This window comes from Camelus bactrianus, chromosome 30 (genome assembly GCF_048773025.1).
Source record: "Camelus bactrianus isolate YW-2024 breed Bactrian camel chromosome 30, ASM4877302v1, whole genome shotgun sequence".
Taxonomy (NCBI): Eukaryota; Metazoa; Chordata; class Mammalia; order Artiodactyla; family Camelidae; genus Camelus; species Camelus bactrianus.
The window spans coordinates 26990725-27010384 of record NC_133568.1 but is presented as its reverse complement, the minus strand read 5'-3'; the positions used below and the strand labels follow the sequence as shown (position 1 = coordinate 27010384).

The window sequence follows — 19660 nt, the reverse complement described above, 5'->3', positions numbered from 1 at the left end:
GACCTTCCAAAGCACGCCAGGCCTGCAAGTCAGCCACCCCTGGGCGGGGTTAGTCCCTGGCTCCTCCCACACCAGTGGCTAGCGGTGCGGGACAAGATCCACCAGATACCTGGGTCCAAGTCCACACCGTTCCCTCCTGGGTGGGCTTGGCCAGGACTGTCTGCTGTTCCGAGGAACTTTGGCTGTTATTCAATAACCGTTTCTTTCAGGTTTTGCATTGAACCAGCCTCTCCTGCAAGGCCATTTCAGGAAATGCAGGTCAAAGGAATTCTGCAGACAGTTGTCTTCACTTATCAGTCCATTTAGGGGCCATTCTCTCATGATGTGGGGTAACAGGTTCTACTGAATATGGCTGAAAGGAGCAGACTGGGCTCCACCATGAGCCCAACATGGCCCACCGTCACATTCTGATGAGAAATAGCGCAAGGAAAAGGCAGGCAGGCTAGGGTCACCCTCCCAACCCCAACTCAGCTGCTCCCTAAAGGCTCAGAGCCTGAAGCAGATGGTAAAATTCTCTCTGAAGAGTGAATGACAAACTGGGTCCCTGGGTCCTCCTATCTCATGCTAGACATTCCATTTTTCTGTTTTCCTTCGGACAAAGGTCACAGTACAATCATGGGGCACCAGAGGCGCATAAAGGTCGACAAGCCAGGTTTTCCTCTCCCACAGTCACGGAGTTTCATCCTTGTGTGCTTCCTGCCTCTCGTGCGGTTAGGAGTGGCCGAGTGACCCCCTGGGTAAGATGCAAATAAAAAACACCACCTGGTAACGCTGGGCTGTGCTGGGAAGTGAGGAGGCCTGTCTCCCCGCCCTCTTCCCCACAGGCTGGGACTGCTGGAGCTGGAGCAGAGCTCACGGCTGGACGCAAAGCTGCAGACGGGAAACTGCCACCACCTTGAAGCCTATGTCGTCTGGGTCACAGCGGCCTCACTCGCTAACGCGTGGGGCTCAAGGATCCTGACACATCTACCGTCAGGTTCCTCCCAGTCAGGGCTCCTCTCAGCCGCTTCTCTTCAAAGTCAAGAATGCAGCCTGGTCAGTTCTTTTTCTAAAAAAGACCGGGCAGGGATCCCTACTAGGAGTCAGCCTCCTACCTTGAGTGACACGGTTCAGGGCAATTGGGGAAGGGCAGCTCTCCCGCGGAACAGCTGGAGGGGTGAGTGTCACCAGCACTGAGCAAAGCTTCAGCCCCCAACGTGAACTGGAAGTAAAGCGCAGAGACCCTGCGCAGGCAGGCCCAAGGGCCCGGTCCCTGGAGGGTGCAGGGTGACTGACATCAGACTGTCTTCCTGGGTAAGCCTCCCGAGGACCAGGAGGGGTGGTTAGCAAGGAGGCTAGGGGCTGTGGAGGTGACACCAGGGGCAGAGGGGGACCTGGGGAAGTGAGGGAGTGAGAGGTCACGGGGACTGAAAGCGCGACTTCCGTTCTGTTCTATTAAGTGTCGGGCATGGCAGGGCCCAATAAACACACTCCTGTTCCCCATCCCAGCCCCAGCCTAGGAGTCCAGATGGTCAGCAAAGTGGACAAAACATAGGCTTTGTGACAGACAAGGGCCTGGTTCCTGTTGGTGGAGTTCACTCCGGTCTCTTCCATCAATGGGGCCAAAGGACTGTTTTGTCCAAACCAGCCTGACTGGCTCTTCTGTGATTTGGCAGCACAGTGAGTGGGGACAGGGCGGGCTGAGTGAGACGGGGAAAGGCGACCACGCTGGTTTTCCGAGCCCTGGCCCCTCCCGCCTGGCCCCGAGCCGGCATGACGCAGCGCAGCACGGCCCTCCCGAGACGCCGGGGGCAGGGGGCACGGAGGCAGGCGGACAGGCAGCGACTCCTCCAGAGGCTGTTTTTCCTTTTTATTGAGCAACACAGATTGAGACCAAATGACCCTCCCAGTCAGGTTCAGGTTTCGAGGGGCGGAGATCAGGAGGAGATAAGGACAGCAGCAGTGCTCACAGTCTGGAGAGGACGACAGAGCGCGCACGAGACAGTGAGGGACAGAGCAGGTGGCCGTCCAGGCCTTAGGCGCTGTGACTGCATGTTCCGCGTGCGCACGGCCCTGACTCGGGGCAGAAGTGGGACCAGAAAGCACCAGGGGCTCTTTACCCCGAGTGGCACTTCCTACACAAGAACGTGTGCTTGGAGGCCTCGCCCATCTTCCGGAGACCAAGTCGTGCTGCCCACCTGTGAGAGCGCAGCTGTCATCCGGGGTCGTTCCCAAGCCCCAGAACTAAACGTCTGTCACTGCCCAGTACAGGTCACTCCACCAAGACATCCTGAAGTCTGCAGAACCGGACAAGAGGAGGAGAGGACAGGCTTCCACTCTGCTGAGCCATCGGAAGACAACGAGGGTGGAGGGCGGAGGCTGCGGCTCAGTTCTTCAGCTGAGACACTTCGTACAGGTAAGCGGCCAGCATCTTGGTTCCTTCGATGTAGTTGTGCCTGACAGGAGGAACAGTCACCACGTTGGCTGGTGTCCCGAGGCCCGGGCACACATGCTGCATTCTCTCTGGAACTGATGTCCCACCGTCCTGGCCCCAAGTGCCGCTTGCCTTGGTTCTCAACTGCAGGTCCAGCCCGACGCCCCACCAGGGACCAGCAGCAGTCCTGGCCTACCAGAACGCGCGGGGGATCACCCAGCACTTGGTGTGAAGCGGCTGCCCTGGACCATGGCTCCTGCCTGTCTGCGTATGTGTGTCCTGACACCCAGGTCTCCGTCCTCTCCCCCGTCCCTGCCCACCCCACGTACCCCAAGATGGCCCCTCTTTTCTGTCCTCACCTGTTGAGCTTTTCATTCTGGGAGTGGGCTCCGTCGTCAGCTGACCCCACGGGCAACAGCATGACGTTCTTGCCCGTGGCCTCCTGGAATGTCAAAGTCACAGGAATACTGCCGCCTTCCCTGGTCAAGTCTGGCTCAACACCGAAAACTGGGGAGAGTGGAATGAAAGAAACAGTGAGCTTTGGGCTGTGAGGCTAGGGATCTGCCTCAACCCTATTGCCCAGTGACCCTGAGTCCAGGCCCCGTGTGAGGTCTGGGGACAGCAGCCTTGCTCTCAAGGTGGGTGGTGGCCCAGCCCAGCCTGCAGAGACACAGCTAACACAGCCATGTGCGCACACGGTCCGGCAGGGCCTACCACACATGCTGGGGCCCCGGGGACGTCCCCGAGGAGAACACCTGACCTGTTTTCAGGGCTCTTCTCCCAGCCAGGTAATGGGGGTGGTTGAAGTCGGACACCCAAGGCTTCCCTCCGTGGCCCATGTACACCTTGAACTTGTTGGGGCTGTGTAGTTCCACAAACTTCTTAGTCAAGTAGCTCGTAACCTGAACCACAAACAGAAGAGTCACGGTGTCTGATGAGCCGGGCCTCTCACCCAGAGTCTCCAGTGGGTCTACAACGGGTCTAAACAGGTCTCCCACGGGTCACATTTGCTGCTGCTCAACACTGTCTGGCTTAACTGTGACAACAGTAAAAGGGACTTTTGTCAAAAAACAAAATCCATTATGTTTTAATTTCAAAAAATTCACCCTTTACATAGATGTTCTCATATGATGATATTTAAATCAAGTTAAAAAAAAAAGTCCTTTGAGTTGCTTTATAAAATGATTACATCTAGACCAAAAACAGAGCCAGGTCTGACCCAGGGACACCTCATGATGGCAAAGTCTCAGTCCTCAGCTTGGAGCACAGGGCTCGGTTTCCTCCACCAACAGGCAAGATCTTGACTCCCTCTCTCCCGGAACCTCCCCAGATGAGGGCGGGTGACTGCTCCCCACAAGCTTGGCTGACTTTCAGCTGCTGGAGTCTGTCCCCTGAGGAATCTGCGCCCTCTGAACTTTTCCCTCTGTTGCTCACCACGGCCCAGAGGCCCATGACTTTCACCATAACATATTCAGCCCAAAGTCAGCATTTGCCCTGAAGCCTTAGCATGAGGACAGAAGTCAGATTTTAGCACACCTCAGCAGTGACAAAGGTCACTTACACACGACGCTTTTTCATATGGCTGTTATCTTTGATCAGCTTCTGAACTACCTATTTTAGTAACTGCTGAGTTGCCTAGAGCCAAAGGATGGAGTGTGGAAGGTTAGGTTTGTGCTTTCCTGTCGTTAGGAACCCTGGTGAAAGTCTCTGCCGGTGCACAGCACCCCACCCCACGCCCCGGTGCCCACATGCCTGCTCGCTGACCACTTCCGGAGTCATGTTAGGAACCAGCCTGATGGAGAACTTGCCGACCACTTTCCGAGGAATCACAGTCTTGGCCCCCGACCCAGAGAAGGCACCTTCGATCCCGTGGAGGGACAGGGACGGGTACCGCCATCGGTGCATCAGGATTTCTTTCTGCAGAAAAATGACAAAGCGGGTTGGGGACAACATTGTCTGCTCACAGAGGAGATCAGCCGGCCTGGGGCTGCACACCCACAGGAAGGCGGTACCGACCCCGGCAGGGCGGGCGGATGAGATGAGCCAGCCCCAAAGACACTCCGGTAGCTGCTATGACACACCATCGAAGGGGCTGTGCTGGCCAGCTCTGCAGAATCAAGGGGGAAGGCATGGTCCCAGACACTGAGCTGCTGCAGAGCTGGGGCACCAGGAGGAAGATGGGGGTGCGACACAGGCCATCTGTGAACCCCTCCCTAGGTCCTGGGCTTAAAGGACATAGAATATGGGGGGAGTTCCTGAGAGAGGGAAGCCAGGGCCATCCACTGTGTCCTGGGCCGGTGACCATGGTCTGCTGAGGGGACTGGCACCAAGCAGCCTTCGGTCTTCCAGGTGTCTACCCCAAACAACTGAAATTTCGTGCCCTACACATTCCAGCAGCAGCCCAGGACGTGATAGGACACGTGGCCGCCTGAACGGCTGGCCAGAGCAGAGAAACCTCATGGGGACCCTGGGGTTCCTCAGTGACTCAGCCGCTTCTCTGGACTTGTCTGTGAACCAAAGAGCCCAGTGACATTGGGAAAGAATATACACCCAAAACCAGGCACCTTCTGTGAAGGCAGCAGGAAGCAGGAGGAGATCCAGTCTGTCCGGAGCCCACCTTTCCCCACTGCCCGGGACTCGTCTCTCCTGGCCCACAGCATCAGTACCCAGCCGACCACTGCCCACCGTGAACTCCTGACTCCACTTGGTCCCGTCCACTCTGCGATGTGTCCTGAGCCTGAGGAGCCCCCCTCCCCCACTTCCTCAACTCCCACACCACCAGCTCAAGGCGCTCTCCCCTACAGCGGCCTAACTGGTCCCCAACCTCAATGCCTCGGTTCCAATCCAGCCACACCCCCATCTGTAATCTGTTCACAAGTGAGGTCTGATCAGCTCATCCCTCTACTCAAAACTGGTCACAGCCATCTTCCAGGACGGCAGACAAGCTCCTCTGCAGATCACGGAAAGCTTCACGTCCGGCATTTTCAGTCTTAACCCCAGGCCCTGCCCAGCCAGCCCGCCCCACAAACAGGGACAGCTGGCCCTGCTCCACTGCTCAGCCCTGACTGTGTCCTGCAGCCCCCATGGCAGACGGGGCTCCCGTCTGACGAGGCCTCCCCATCCCAGGCCCTGGACCACCCACAGTGGCCTCCACACATCCTATAATGCTTCTCTGCCTATTTGCCACCTGCAGAGATGAAACTCACCCCCTTGTACCCCCAGGGACTGTCACCGGAGTCCAATTAAAGCTGGCTAAATTGCCAGCTTGTGAACTTATATCCGGATCTTAAAAACCAGGAACTACACTAATTAAGAGAAAAGTCACAACACAATTTTCTCTTAACAGGTAAGTAATCATTCTGTGCAAACAGTTTCCACCTGAGCACCTGCCCCATCAGGAACAGTTGACATCATCTCTGGGCCCAGCAGTGAGGGGATTACCTGGCCCAGGCAAGCCAGGAAAAAGCGCCTGCCTCTACGCACACCTGCCAGCTCCCCAGCTGTCAACGGGCCACATCTGACACGCTGAAGGACTCCCAGCTCCCATCCGGGAACATGGTGTTCCCCAGGGCGTCCACTCTAACTGACTGCTCTCCAACCCAGGGTCCACCCGCAGCTCCCCAGCTCTCAGGCTCCTCCCGCTGGGTCCCAGGACAGGGCACACAGCCAGCCGGGCGGGGCACAGGGCAGCGGGCACACCTTGCAGTCGTGCAGCAGGGTCTCTGCCCCCACGTCCCGGGCATACTCCTCCAGGTCAAAGTCGATCTGGTCGTAGAGCTGCAGCTCCTCCTCTGTCACAGGGGCCACTGCCTCATTGATGCCGGGGATGAGGATCTTCCCCTTCCTGTCCACCAGGGAGCCTGCAGGGGAACAGGCAGGATGAGCGCATGGCAGCAGGCGGTCCTGAGCGAGCCGTGCTCACACAGATGCCGTGTGTGAGAGCCGGGCATGCTCGACCACCGGGCACTGCCACGCACCCGCGCTCACCACACCATTCCATTCCCAGAACGACCCAGGGTCCTGGGTCTGGTGCTCCAGGGATGAAGAGGGAAGCAGAAATGAAGCACGTGGGTCTTTTACAGGGAACAATGTGAGCTGGGGGGACAGAGGGACAGAGACGCTCCGAGTGGAACCCTGCTCCAACCTTCCTCCGCAGTCCACATGGGGACGGGACCCACGCTCACCCATCAGCGTGATGAGGTCGGTCATGGCCTCGTGCACGGAGCCGCCATACACGCCGGAGTGCAGGTCCCTGTCGCTACATTCCACCTGCACAGACACAAAGGCCACCCTGCTCGGCTGCTCATGGGAGCTTATCCCTGTCACGTGACAGGCCAGTGAGCAAACACAATAGACAACATTCAGAATGAAAAGCTGCTCCCTCAACAAGCAAAGCAAGGCGCTTCCCAAGTCACACAGCTGTGGCGGCAATGACAGAACTCCCGGGAACGCCAACCACGGGTGGAGGGGCACCGAGGCCCGCGGGTGAAAGCGTGGGCGCTCGGAGGCCTCCCAGCAGTTTTCACAAAGACCCTGCACCACCTGCCACAAGGGTCGCACCTACCATGACAGGCAGCAGACTGGTCAGACCCGCCCCATGGGCTCCCGCCCTGTGAAACCACAGCAGAGCGCTCCCTCCGCCAGCGGGCTGCTGCCCTCCCACGGCGGCCGGCGGGGAGGCAAGCGGGCTGTAGCAACTATGGTCCTCCTGGCACATGTCAGCTGTGAGACGCTTTCCCACATGGCCTAAGCAAACCATCAGTCATCCTGTGCGGTGGGCCCCTGCCCTCAGGCGAAAAGACTGAGGCCCGGCTGCCGGGCCAGGGAGAGGCGGGTGTGCCTGGCGGCCTTCCTGCTCTGCCCTCCTCAGATCCCGAGTCCAGGGCACATCCTGGTTCCCTCTAGATGGTAGTCGAGGGATGAGAGCTTAAGAGCTTAAGGACATGAACATTCTAACTCCTAAAAGCAAGGACTCCTGAATGACTCTGTATATATCTTGGCCTCGAACAGACGCGCACATATAATCTGTCCTCACTGCCCGAGGCCCCAGCTCCCGGCCTACAAACCTGACCTTCGACCCTGTCCAGCCTGGACAGTGCGATGGTTTGTCCCTCTGATCTGGGGCTGGGCAGGCTGTGCTTCACGACTGGGTGCCAGGGTCACTTTCCAGTACCTCCTCCTGCGAGCGCAGAAGAGGAAGGGACCCCGGGACGTGCGCCACCCTGCGCAGCCCTGCACGGCCCTGCACTTCCCCGGGACACATACCGCCCTGCATGCCCCAGGACCCTGCATGGCCCGGGACGCGCGCCGCCCTGCACGCACCTCAATGAAGAAGTAGCAGATGCCCCGGAGCCCGTAGGTGATGCAGGGCTTGCTCTTGCCCAGCCAGTAGTTGTCGGAGATGCAGACGTAGTCCACGTCGTGGAAGAACGTGTCCTTCTGGGCGAAGATCAGCGCGTCCAGGCCTTCGGAGCCAGACTCCTCCATGCCTTCCAGGCAGAAACGGATGTTGACGGGAACTTCCTGGGAAGGGAGCGGGAGCAGATCAGTACTCGGAGCTCCTGCACTTTACTTCTTAGGAACAGACAGGAAGCCACAAATGTTCTGAAAGCACAAATTTCAAACACCCAACCTCCACCAGACCAACCCCCCGGAGGCTGTGTGTGGCCTGCAGTGCCCCTCAGTCCCTAGGCGCTGGGCCGCCAGGGGACAAGCGTGGCTGCAGCTGTGGCCATCCTCAGGACTCCTTCCAGGAACTCACGGCCTGACCCCATTTCCCACTCACGGGTCTCCGTGCTCACCCAGCAAGAATCAAGCATCTCCGGCAAATCTGAGCTGCTCTCTCTAAAATAAAGGCCACGACACAGAGAACACCAGGGCCTTCACGTGCACCACTGTGGCCACCACAAGCACACGCATGAGCAAGCTCCCTACTCAGAAGGTGCTCCTGCCTGACAACCCGAACCCTGCACATCGGAGGCCCTTTTCCTAGAGAGGTGACAATGACCTCAGATGCCGCCATCCACCTGGTTTTCCAGGTCTCCCCATGCTGGGCGGGGACCAGCTGGCCCCCTTGCACAGGTGGGGACAAGAAGCTGCACCTGAGCATGGTGACGGCTATGGAAGGCCAGACCCATGTGGATCCGTCTGCAGAGTCTGAGTCCAGAGCTGCCCCCAGACAACATTGCTCAGCACACGCGGGGCCCCCTCCTCCTCTCCTGTGGGACAGGTGTCAGCGGGGGCGCTGGGCGGCGCCACCTGCACACAGCCACCCGTGCCCCTGGCTGCCCACAGCCCCTGGTGCCCGCCAGGAGGGACGCCTTCCCATGCTGGCCCAGTGAGCCTGGACCCTCTTCCAATCTGCCTCTCCAGGTCCTAACAAAAACACCTGTCTTACTATTCTTACCACAACACAAGACAGAAGCAAGATGCAGAAACTATCTACACATTATAATCACAATTAGGCTGAAAAGAGTTGAAAAAATCAGTAAGGAACGAAATATTAAGTTTCTGGGGGTTGGGATTCTAGGCACTCCTTTTTTTCCTCTACTTTTCTGCATTTTACAAACTTTCAACAAGGAGTGGACGTTTCAGTTAAGGAAATATTTATGTATCAATATGTACTAATAAACACATTGATTACAAAATATAATAATGATATATTACTATATTATAATATGGATTAATATGTGTACACTTCTTAATGGACGTACTGGGGATTGAACCCAGGACATCGCACATGCTAAGCACACACTCTAATGCTGAGCTATACTCCCACCCCCAGGGAAATATATTTTTAAAAATAAATTTTATTTTTAGGAGGATAAAAACCCCACAGATAAAGTAAGGGGTTTTCCCACTATTGCAGAGCCCAGGTCACGCACCCGCCAACAAGGGCGCACCCCTAAGGCGCAGCCAAAGACCAGAACTCTCACTCCCCCTGCTGGCTGGGTCCCTGCTAAGTCACCAACAGGCTGACCTTTGAGCAACTGTAAAACAGCTTCATCTTTACTTTTTTGTAGGAAAACAACCTACAATCTGCAACGTGACCTAGCTGTGCTGATGCGGTTTTGGGGGAAGCTGGCTGTCTCCAGCCCAGGGACCTCTGATCTTCGCAGGCTGTGCTGGGAACAGCTATCACCCATGGGACAGGTGAATCGGGCCGTTAGGTGTGTGTGGGTAGCGTACCTGTCCCGTTTTCTGAAAGGCCTCCAGGGCGTTCATCCAGCCGGCCACTGGCCCCTTGTCATCTGTTGCTCCTCTCCCATACAGTTTGCCTAGAACAGCAATCAGCAAATTCGTCAAGCGACAACTCAGTGAACACAGAGGAGACTGTCTGGTGAGCATGTGATGACATCCCGCACGACTGCACGCAGCAGTCCTAAGACTTCTTCACATCAGAAGCCCTCTTTCATCCCACCTGGAGCATGGAGTCTCCATCCAACACCACGGTTAGGATCTACCAGAGAATTCGCTGGATCCAGCCATGGTGGTGCTGCCACGTTCCCTCCCGCTCCTAGAGGACAAGTGGTCACCAGAGGTCAGGGGCCCACTGCCTCAGGGCACGAGCTCCAGAGGATCACTGCCCCAGGCTACTCTGTTAAAATCTGTTTCACAAGCACAGGCAGCAGGTATGTGGCAACCATGATGTGTCACCATCCAAGGAGACCTGGCCTCACCTCTGCTACAACCTGACGCCTAACCTGATACAGAACACAACTGATATGCTGCTTCTCCCCAGGGCAACGGGTCACTGCCCGCTGCACAGCGTCTCTGGGCCTCTGTAAAAGATGGGTGTTGGGGCCGGGTATCGGCCGCACGGGGAGAACAGCCTGGACCCTCTCCCAGCCAGGATGCAGCACATGCCTGAGGGGGGCACGGCAGAGGAAGGACAGAACCCCGGGCGACCTGTGCTCAAGGCAGCCCCTCTCCCGCCTTGGTCTGTCCTGGCCAGTCCTCTGACTTCCTCATTCTTAGCCTGTTTTTAATGTTTGGCAGTTTCAACATGACCCACCCCAAAGTGGAATGAGGCTGAAAGCCATCACTGCTTTGGGGATTTCTTGTTATAAACTAAGCCTACTTTTCACAAAAGCTATAAAGAGCTTTCCCAAGAGGCGTCCCTGTCCCTGTGACAAACACCAACCAAGTGACCATGGGGTACTCCTGCCCTCGGGCACCCCATGCCCGCGGGTGTTCCCCAGGCAGCTTATCTGGGATACGAGGAGTCTTTCCAGGGTCATCCATTCCTGAGTCTATCCAGCGTGTCTGTCAGTGTGTCTGTCCGGGGGCCGGGGAGGGGGGATGAGTGGGAGGCCTTCCAGAGGATGCGGGGGGTGACCAGGGCTGGCGCAGAAGCAGGTGGCCCAGGTGGAAGAGGAGCAGTGAGGGGAGAGAAGACGGGGTTGGCAGGACCCCCAAGTATCCTGAGAGCTGCCAAGCAGAGATGGCACGTGGAGGTCACCATGGGGCAGGGGAGGCGGCGCAGGACCCAACCTCAGTAGGCCAGGGAGGGCCCTCAAAGCAGGGAGAGCGGGGCAGGACGAGGATGACCTCTGGGCTCCCGGGCAGGAGTGGGGAAGACAGTGAGGGGACACAGAACTCTGCTCCTGACAGTGGCAAGCGGAGCCCAGGTCCTTGAGGACAAGTGAGCAGGTGCACGTGGGGACCACGGTGTGGGCTCAACCTCCTCAGAGATGTGGCTCTAAGTCACGACCCAACGGACGCTGAGCCAGGGGAGGCTCCGACAGAAAGTCGACGTGTCCCGTTAGGAAGGCCATACCAAGACAGTCTGGACTCAGCCCAAGGGGCCGGTACACACCGAGAGGCTTCTCCACCTGGCCCAAGGTTGGGTCAATACAGAAATGTGAACGTTCGGGAAGGAAGGCAGGAGGAGCCTCCCCTCCAGGGGGGCAGCGAGGAGAAAGCGGGGACATGGTGAGGAGGGCGAGGCGCCAGCAGAGCCCAGGGGGAGGTCCTGGATGGTTCTGCTGAGGTTACCCTCGCCAGGGACGGGAGAACACTTCCCCACTTCCCTAGAGCCCTAAGGGGAGCTGCTCAAATGCACCAGGGAAACAGCCGCGAATCGGGCCAGACTCAGACGACAGGTGTTTGAGGGCTGCACAGCCTCAGTTCAGAACGGGCCTCTGGAGAAAGTGTCAGCCGCAGAGGGAAGCCCAGCAGACCCGAGGCCACGAGACCCGGTTCCACAAGGAGAGGAGGCTTTCTGAGGTTTCAACGACAGGTGCGCATGCGTGACGCCTCCAGAACCCAAGTTCTAGATTATGGAAGAACACCTAGCTCTGGAAAGGTAACAACCAGGAGACTGTGGGTGCACTTCCTAAAGGAGACCCCACAAGCCCGCACATTCCTCCAGGCAGTGTCCCTACCATCTCGTTCCACCAAGGTGAAGGGCTCGCTGTCCCAGCCATCCTCCAGGGCTGCCGGCTGCACATCCAGGTGTCCATATATACACACCGTTTTCTTCTGCGGGTCGGAGCCCAGTTTGCCCAGTAAAATGGGAGGAAGCGGTATCTCTGAGCCATCGGGGAGCTGGGGGGAGAGGACAGCCTCTGCTGAAAGGGTGTGGTGTTCACAGCAGATGTCATTAACACTCCCCAAGCCTTCTTACCTGTCATCAGTCCCCTCTATTGTAGAGTTCAAGATCATCTTGTTCAACTCAGTCACTGATTAACAAGGATATACTTTCCCACAATCCAGAGCTCAGAGATTGAATTATGTTTACCAACTGTAGGCAGTCTGGTAAATTTTTAAAGGCTGATTAAAAAAAAAACTTTTCTATAACAAAACACATTATAAAAGCTGAGTCTAGGCTGCAACTTAGTTCATCATTTTCTAAAATAATGGGTAAAAACCACCGTGATCTTAAAGCGGAAGACATGTTTTGAAATTCTGCACTCAAATTTACAATTATGCACAGAAAGGGCCGTGGACCAGGACATGATGGACTAAAATTCACAGGAAGCCACACTAACCAAGCAGCGGTAGCCGCACTCCTGGAGAAATCTGTCTTTCCAGTACACTCTACTCATAAATACCAACTTAAGTAACTCCTGCTGAGCCCACAGCTGCCCAAGGGCAGCCCTTGGCTCCAAGCCAACCCACCCCACCCCACCCCAAGGCAGCTGCCCTCACCTGGGGCTGAGCTTGCCCTCGTGAGCACAACCAGTAGCCAAAGCGCGGAGAATCATTCCTGAAACCAAACCCACCCTGCTCACACGGGATGTGGCTCTCTAGTCACAGACAGCCCTTAGCTTGCCTCAGAGGAAAATGATTTCTAAATTCCAGGTTTTCTCTACATAAATATCTACTCCGGTGGCTCCTCTGAAATACTTCAGCATTTTCTAAGAAGCTGTTTGGGTCCACAGGTAAATTTGAACTGAAATTCATGCTGGAAATTGCAAATCTGTCTGGGTTTCCCCAACTACTCCAGACATCACAGAACCAGGTCCAGAGGAGGAACACGGCAAAACACTTACAGAGGTGACAGGCTGTCCCCTCCCAGAGCACCTGCCTGGGCACGACTCCGTTACAAGGAGCCCCCACTGCTCCCTCTGCCCACGGTGCCGCACGACCCCAGCCCCTGACCCTGTACCAGCACCCGGGGGCCATTCCGTCACTTTCTGGCTCAGGAGCCATGACTGTCCCACTTTCTGAGCCCCTCCATCTGGAGCTTAGGCCCTCGGGCCAGGCCTTCCACACCAACTGCCCAGGGTAGCGGATGGGCTGTGGGCCAGCCTGACCTGACAGCTCCTACTCTGGCACTGGTGAGGAGGCCCCAAGAGCCCCAAATCAGCCTTTCCACGTCAGCACCAGCCCCCGAGCCTTGCCCACCACAACTCCCAACATCCTCTCTCCTCCACGAGCCTGCAGATCCCCCAGTTCTGAGTGTACCTGTGATGACACCAACTCCTCCACCTGCACACCTGCCATAAGTCACTATCACTCCTGAAAGAGGGCCTCCTGTGCCAAATGAACCCAAACCGATGGGAAGAGAAGACCAAGACAAAACTTCTCTAACAGTGATGAAAGCGGCCAACTCCTTGGTAAAAACAGGTGTTACATAATTCAAATAGTGTGGTAGTCATTTTAGTCTTTCGTGGAGGGGCCTTTCTTAAGAACTTCATTTAACGGCTATGTTAAAGAGAACAGATCCATCTATTTTAACGAAACAACACTTCAAAATTATTTGCCACCTACACTTTATTTTTTAAATAACATATTAGGAAAAAAGGGAGCAGAAGCAAGTCAAGTGTGCTCCTAACAGAAAATAACAAAGAAACTGGGTTCATCCTCTCATAAGTGGGGAAAAGTGCCTGGAAGCTATAATGGATCTTAAGCAATCTTAAGCTAACTATTAAATTTGTGGTCAGAAGAAATCTCACACAAACAACACTGGACTAGGAGTCAGACCTATTATTGGTTCCCTGGAAGATGCAGCTCACCTGGGCCTCTGGGCCCTTCCATCTATGAAAAGAGCAGAGAGGGCTGAACGTCCACACCTAAAACCCCAGGACTCTGATTTCAACTGACCCAGAGATCATCAGATAAGAGAACCAAGATAAGCCAAGCCCAGTCACACCCTGAAAGGTAAAAGTGTTAACGACTTTGAAAATACATGGCACAAACGTGTAATTAACAAGAGACTGAAATCATCTGAAACGAAAATACTGGAATAATGTACCACAAAGTGAGACTGTTCCTTCCAGTTAGAATCTGTCGGATTCCTGCACTGAAATGCAGCCGAGCCCTGAGCCCCACACATACAGTAGCTCTTTTCTGGGAAAAGAAAAAGCTTTCTACTAGCTGGGCCACCAGAGACACAGCGGGGTGAGTCAAGTCTTCATTAGTTTTATATCTAACGGGCAGAATGTGACTTCCTGGTCTGAAAGCAGCTGATTTCTGGGAAGCAGTGTCTAACAACGGCCATCACGTTCACTAGTTCTCGAATAACCTCAACAGTTCCCCCTCCTGGAGAAAAATGAGGAATATCACAAAATCCCTAACCAATCCAACTCAAGAAATCTCTGTTTAGCACCCAAATCAGGCCCTTCTAGTTTGTTCTAAAGACCAGCAGGTTGTCTGAAGCAAAGACGGTCCCATCCACCCCACAGCAGGATCCTGCGGGCAGGTCGTGGCCCCTACCTTCTGGTTCCCGATGTCCACCAGCTCCACGGAGCCGCCCAGCTGCCTGAGGTCGGCGGCGGCCATGTCCATCATCCTCCGGACCTCCCCCCTCTTCTCGGGCCAGGCGGACACGCTCTGGATGGCCACCCAGTCCGCAAGCTTCTGTGTGTGGACAATCAGCAAAAGGGCTTCTGAATAGGTGGTCCCCGAGGAAGGAAGGTACTCACAGTTGAGCCTTTATCTGGCCCACAAAGCTGACTTGTTCCCTGCAGCCACTCCATTTGGAACACATTGACGAGACGCAGAAGAGATTCATCACGTTTGCTTTTTGTTTTAAATCGATTTAAGAGAACTGTTTGTACAGACCCTGTGCTGGGAACTTCACAGCACGTCAGAAAAACCATTAACCATTAAGCATGATGTGAATGCAAGATGCACAAAGTTCCATACGAACATTTGTATCTGAATCTAACAAAATGACAACTGAAAGCTACAGAAAATACCCAACACTTTCACAGTCCAAATCAGCTTATCTGTCATCATGGCAATGGCCAGGTTCTCTAGAATATAATTTTTAGGATGAGAACATGGAAGATTTTGTCTGAAATATGTCTACCAAAAATCATTTTAAAGCAGGATCCTTTAAGTTAACATCAAGAAACAGACAAATATATAACATTACTGAATCATTTAAAACATGCTAAATGTAAAATAGCTCTTTATCTCTACCATAAGAATAAACAAAAATCTTGAATTAGCACTCTTATTTCTAGAAACATGTATTAAAGACTGTCTGTCAAAAGCCAAGAGTAACTTACGCTGTAAAGAGCAGGGAGAGCAAAAGAATTTTAGACAATTTTTTTAGTTTAGTTTTTTTTTTTTGGTGGTGAGAACACTTAAGATACACTCTTAGCAATCTCAAAGCACAAATACAGTACTGTTACCACACTCATCATGAGGTACCCCGCATCCCCAGAACTTACTCATCTTGTAACTGATGAAAGTTGCACCCTTTGGCTGACACCTCCCTGCTTCCCCAGCCCCAGACAACCGCCGCCCCACTCTCTGCTTCTGCGAGTTCAACTTTTTCAGGTTCCACATGTGAGGGAGATCATTCTGGTGCTTGTCTTTCTCCTTCAAGACGATACTGTTACTACTTGAGAACAGCGTAATTCACATAAGCTTCTTGAAAGTTCCTCTGAGTCCCATGGGACCAAAATGAACAGAGTAAATGTTTCCTTACCTTAATGTAGCGGTCCTGATTCTCATCCACATACTTAAACACGGCAGTGAGCGCCGACATCTTTCAACCAGACCGCAGACCTTGGAGATTCTTGGAAGGAAGAACAGGCTGTTAGTCCTGCCTAGAGACGGGGCCCAAGTGATCAGCAGGCCCGGAGGCACTCATTCAGGATCATAAACCACTCCACCCACGACCAGCACTGCAACACGGTCATCACGAGGACTCCAGGAAGCGACCTCAGCAGAAACGACAGTTCTAGGAAGTGGGGGGAGGCTCAGGCTGATCTCCATTCTCTTCTGAGAAGGAAAATGTGCACAGGATTGTGTGTCAAAACGGCAGGTAACTGAAAGACGGGTCTGAGCTGAAGACACTCTGGTGTAAATTAAGAGCAGGCACTTCCCAGTAGCACCGACACACTGGCATTTAAAGTATTTTTTAAATGTAATTTTACTTTCTTAAAGAGCACAGAGAACCTCCCACTTACTGTTACACGGGGGAAAAACCCCTCCAAGGCTCCCAGGGAAAAACACCACATCCTGTGTCTGCGCCACAGACGGACAACGCAGCCAACGAGGGGAGCGTCTGTTCAGTTTTAGGCCCATGCAGGACCATGACAGCCGAGGCCCAGAAATCACCAAGACAACATGTGAAATGCCACTAGGGCCTGAGGAAGACAAGGGAACCCCAGCATCCCAGGCGCACTTTCTAACACCCATGAGACCCAGCACATCCTGCTGCACCTTACGAACACAGGGGAAAAGAAACCATCCGACTCACCACCTCCGAAAACTGAAATCAATATGAAGCAAAGATAATTCTGGAACTGGGCCTTTCAAGTGTGGTTCTCCCCACTTCGTCCAACTGACAGCCCAGCCTGTCAGGACTGAGACTTCTGCAGTGACTGCAGAGCTCGGCGACATGGAGCACATGCCACACCGTGGGGACAGGACGTGGTTCAAACTGCAGCTGCAGAGCCCCGAGGTCCCACTACATCTACCAAGTTCCCGACTGGGACAGCAGGTAAGGAACACCTGTGGACCGACATCCTGGAGTTAACCAGCACTTTTTCTCAGTACAGGATGCTACAGTGATCTCTAAACAGATGAGTGACTTTACCCACTGTGACGGAGGCATGGCAGCCGTTCAGCTGACGGAGGCAGCGCCGTGTCACTTCACTAAGGACGGGAAATCAAACTACTCAGTCCTCAGTGCCTCCTGCCGCCTCCTCCAGCGCCCACAACAGAGCACAAATATTTACACGCCTCCCAGCCAACGCAGACTGTCTCAGCTGCAGCTCTTACCTGAAAGTCCGAGCCCCTGAATGCTGAGGAGGCACTGCACGTAAGTCACATTTTCATGCACCTATCACCAAACACGTAAACTGGAATGCTACGTACTTCCATAAAACTCTATTCAGCAGGAGCATGTGCTACACCTGGTACTCTTCATGAGTCTCTGGTCATTACATACGACAAATCCCAAGCTCTCTGTGATATAGTCTCATTAACATTATGTTCTTTGCAGCCAAATTTAATTTGACTTTTGACTTCCAACTAAAGTCAAAGATATGTCTAAGTTGCACTTTTTACCAAAGGCGAGTACACAGACCAGACTGTTCAGCTCTGCATGCCAGCTCATCAGGGCTGGGGGAAAAAATTCCTCCTCTGAACTGCTGACCCTGCCGGAGAGCTTACGACACATCCATTTTCTCCCTGCCACTCACAGTTCTGGGCCACTCCTGTGTCACCACCGCCAGTACCAAAGCCATTAAATGGGGCCACTTTTATATGCCCTGGAAAGCCCCATTCATTAGGGTAAACGCCCTGAGTTGGCGTGAACAAAAGCAAGTATTACCACCTGGCAATGACCGCCAGCCTCACTCCTCTCTTGGAATCCTTACATTCCAAGGGGAGTAAGCAACAACTTCCACAGTGAAACTAGTGTGAGGGGAAGACGTGACGCTGGCAGCACCTGGAACCATCCAGCAATGCCTACAAGTGATCCTTTCAGTTCTCAGTGCCCTCTTCCTTGTCCCTCATTAATTCAGGACACATGGAGTAAACAGCCGAATCATGGCTTCAAAAGTGTGTGAAAACCACTAAAACGGGTGGGAAGCTCTCACGTGCCCAATCTAGACCGTGAATCCCAGGGACACAGTCCTACAACTTCTCGCCACTCCTGCCTGCAAACGTCTAGGACGACAGAGGCCTGAACAAAACCTCCCCCAGGTCACTGCGTCAGCACAGGACCCAGGGCTGCCGGTGCGGGCGGGTCGGGGCGCTGCTGCGAGGCCCGGGGCCCCAGGGACCAAGCACCCCCGACTTGACGGATGAGGAAACCGCCGCCCGCCCAGAGCGGAGGGCTGCGACCTCCCGCCTTAACTGAGGGCGGGAGGGAGACCCCGACCCCGACCCCGACCCCTGACCCCGGGCGCGGGCCGTCCGGCTGCACCACCTCAGGCCCGCGCCGAAGGGCTCTGCGGGCGAGACACTGGCTTCGTTTCCCACGGGCCTCGCCGCGAAGAGCGCGACAGGCCGCTGCGTGCGCGCCCCCGTCTCTCCGGACCCCCGCGGGGCCGCACCTGACCCGGACACCCTCTCCTCCCGTCAGGCTGTCCACCCGCGGCCCTCCCCGGGCCTGCGTCCCCGGCCCGCCGCGCAGCGCCCGGCCTCCCCTGCCCCGCCCGGAGGCGGCTCGGGCCGCACGCTTCCGGCCTCGGCCCCGCTCCCTCCACCCCCAAGGGCTTCCCGCCCGGCCCGCAAGGAAAGGCCACTCACCCGCCCGCGGCCGCCGCGCCGGTCCCGCACCTCAAGTCCCGGCCACGCCCCCACGCGGTCCCGCCGCGCCGCCGCCGCCCCGTCCACCAATCCCCGAACGCGTCTGGAGAGCCGGCGTCGCCCCGCCCCCGCCGCCGCACCGCCCACCAATCCCAGGCCTTGCTGAAGACAGCGTCCCCCCGCCCCTCCACTGGGCGGGGCGCGGACTAGGGAGGCCGCGGTTCTGGTGCGCGAGCGGGTTGGGTACCTCCCCTCCGTGTTCCGCCCGCGCGAGGTCCAAAAGATGGCCCGAAGTGGGGACGCCTACACCCTCTCCGAACCCTCAGGCTTGGAGCGTGGAGGGGGGGGGCCTCCGACCTCCCGCCGAGAGTCCCCATCCCCGCGGGCCCCTGAGGAGCGCACGTTTCCGTTTTAGCTTTGGCACTTCGTTCGCAAAGCCTTCAGCAGCATGTTACTAAGGAAATATTTTAGTATTTAAGTCCAATAATCCTAGGAATATATGAAGAAAGTAGGCCACCATTTACTTATTAGCGGCTACTTCTTACCCTCCGTTTTTGTGTTCCCCCCCAAATTTGGCAAAACTCTTAGACCTCTCGCATTCTTGGTTGTTTTAATAACAGGTTTAATAGTTGCAAGGGATGTAGTTTCTCAACTCCCGTAAATATTTTAAAATAAAATTACCTAAATTTTTACATGGTTTGTTTTTCCTTCGAAAACCTATTTTCATCTGTATCCCTCGTAGGATTTTGTCAAATTGTAACATGTTTATACTTGATAGTCTTTTATTGATGGTCCAACATGCTTCTCTGCAACAAAATATGTGTAAAATTTTAAATTAGTGTACTTTCCTGTAACCATAAAGTTCTAAATGTTAATTATTTTCTTCTGGGTTAAATTCTCATTACAAGTATTAGTACATGATTGATAAAAACCACCTACATATACACTTTGGTAAAGAATTTTTAGCTATTTAGAGTAATATATTGGAAGGCTATCCTTTACTCATGTCTATTAGGCTTTAAAAAAAATAGTTCAGGTATCTATAAATGAGGTTATCGCTGTAATGAGACAGGATTTGGTGAA

At 54.7% G+C, this 19660-nt stretch overlaps 1 protein-coding gene across 4 annotated transcripts; it reads right to left on the bottom strand.

The window, feature by feature from the left end:
* Positions 1-1834: 1834 nt before the first annotated feature.
* CNDP2 (carnosine dipeptidase 2) lies at positions 1835-18660 on the bottom strand. Of its 4 annotated transcripts, none has more exons than XM_074355233.1 (12): positions 18578-18660; positions 15801-15890; positions 14576-14719; positions 11800-11962; positions 9602-9690; positions 7736-7936; positions 6598-6682; positions 6113-6273; positions 4166-4330; positions 3174-3315; positions 2773-2920; positions 1835-2435 (listed from the first exon to the last, which is right to left on the bottom strand). In XM_074355233.1, the coding sequence occupies exons 2-12, from the start codon at positions 15858-15860 to the stop codon at positions 2366-2368; spliced, it is 1428 nt and encodes a 475-aa protein (XP_074211334.1). In that variant the 5' UTR covers positions 15861-15890; positions 18578-18660; the 3' UTR covers positions 1835-2365. The 4 variants fall into 4 exon arrangements, with proteins under 4 accessions (XP_074211334.1, XP_045364325.2, XP_074211335.1 ...); XM_045508369.2 differs by lacking the exon at positions 18578-18660 and adding an exon at positions 17102-18197; XM_074355234.1 differs by lacking the exon at positions 18578-18660 and adding an exon at positions 16285-16303.
* Between the last annotated feature and the right edge of the window lie 1000 nt (positions 18661-19660).

What these genes read in the sequence shown, in the direction of transcription:
- CNDP2 (XM_074355233.1), bottom strand. Translation starts at nt 15,860, where the DNA reads ATGTCGGCGCTCACTGCCGTGTTTAAGTATGTGGATGAGAATCAGGAC. An exon ending in ATCAGGACCGCTACATTAAG is followed by an intron (nt 14,720 to 15,800) that starts GTAAGGAAACAT and finishes GTCCACACACAG; the next exon opens with AAGCTTGCGGACTGGGTGGC. An exon ending in GAGAAGAGCCCTGAAAACAG is followed by an intron (nt 2,921 to 3,173) that starts GTCAGGTGTTCT and finishes CACTCTCCCCAG; the next exon opens with TTTTCGGTGTTGAGCCAGAC.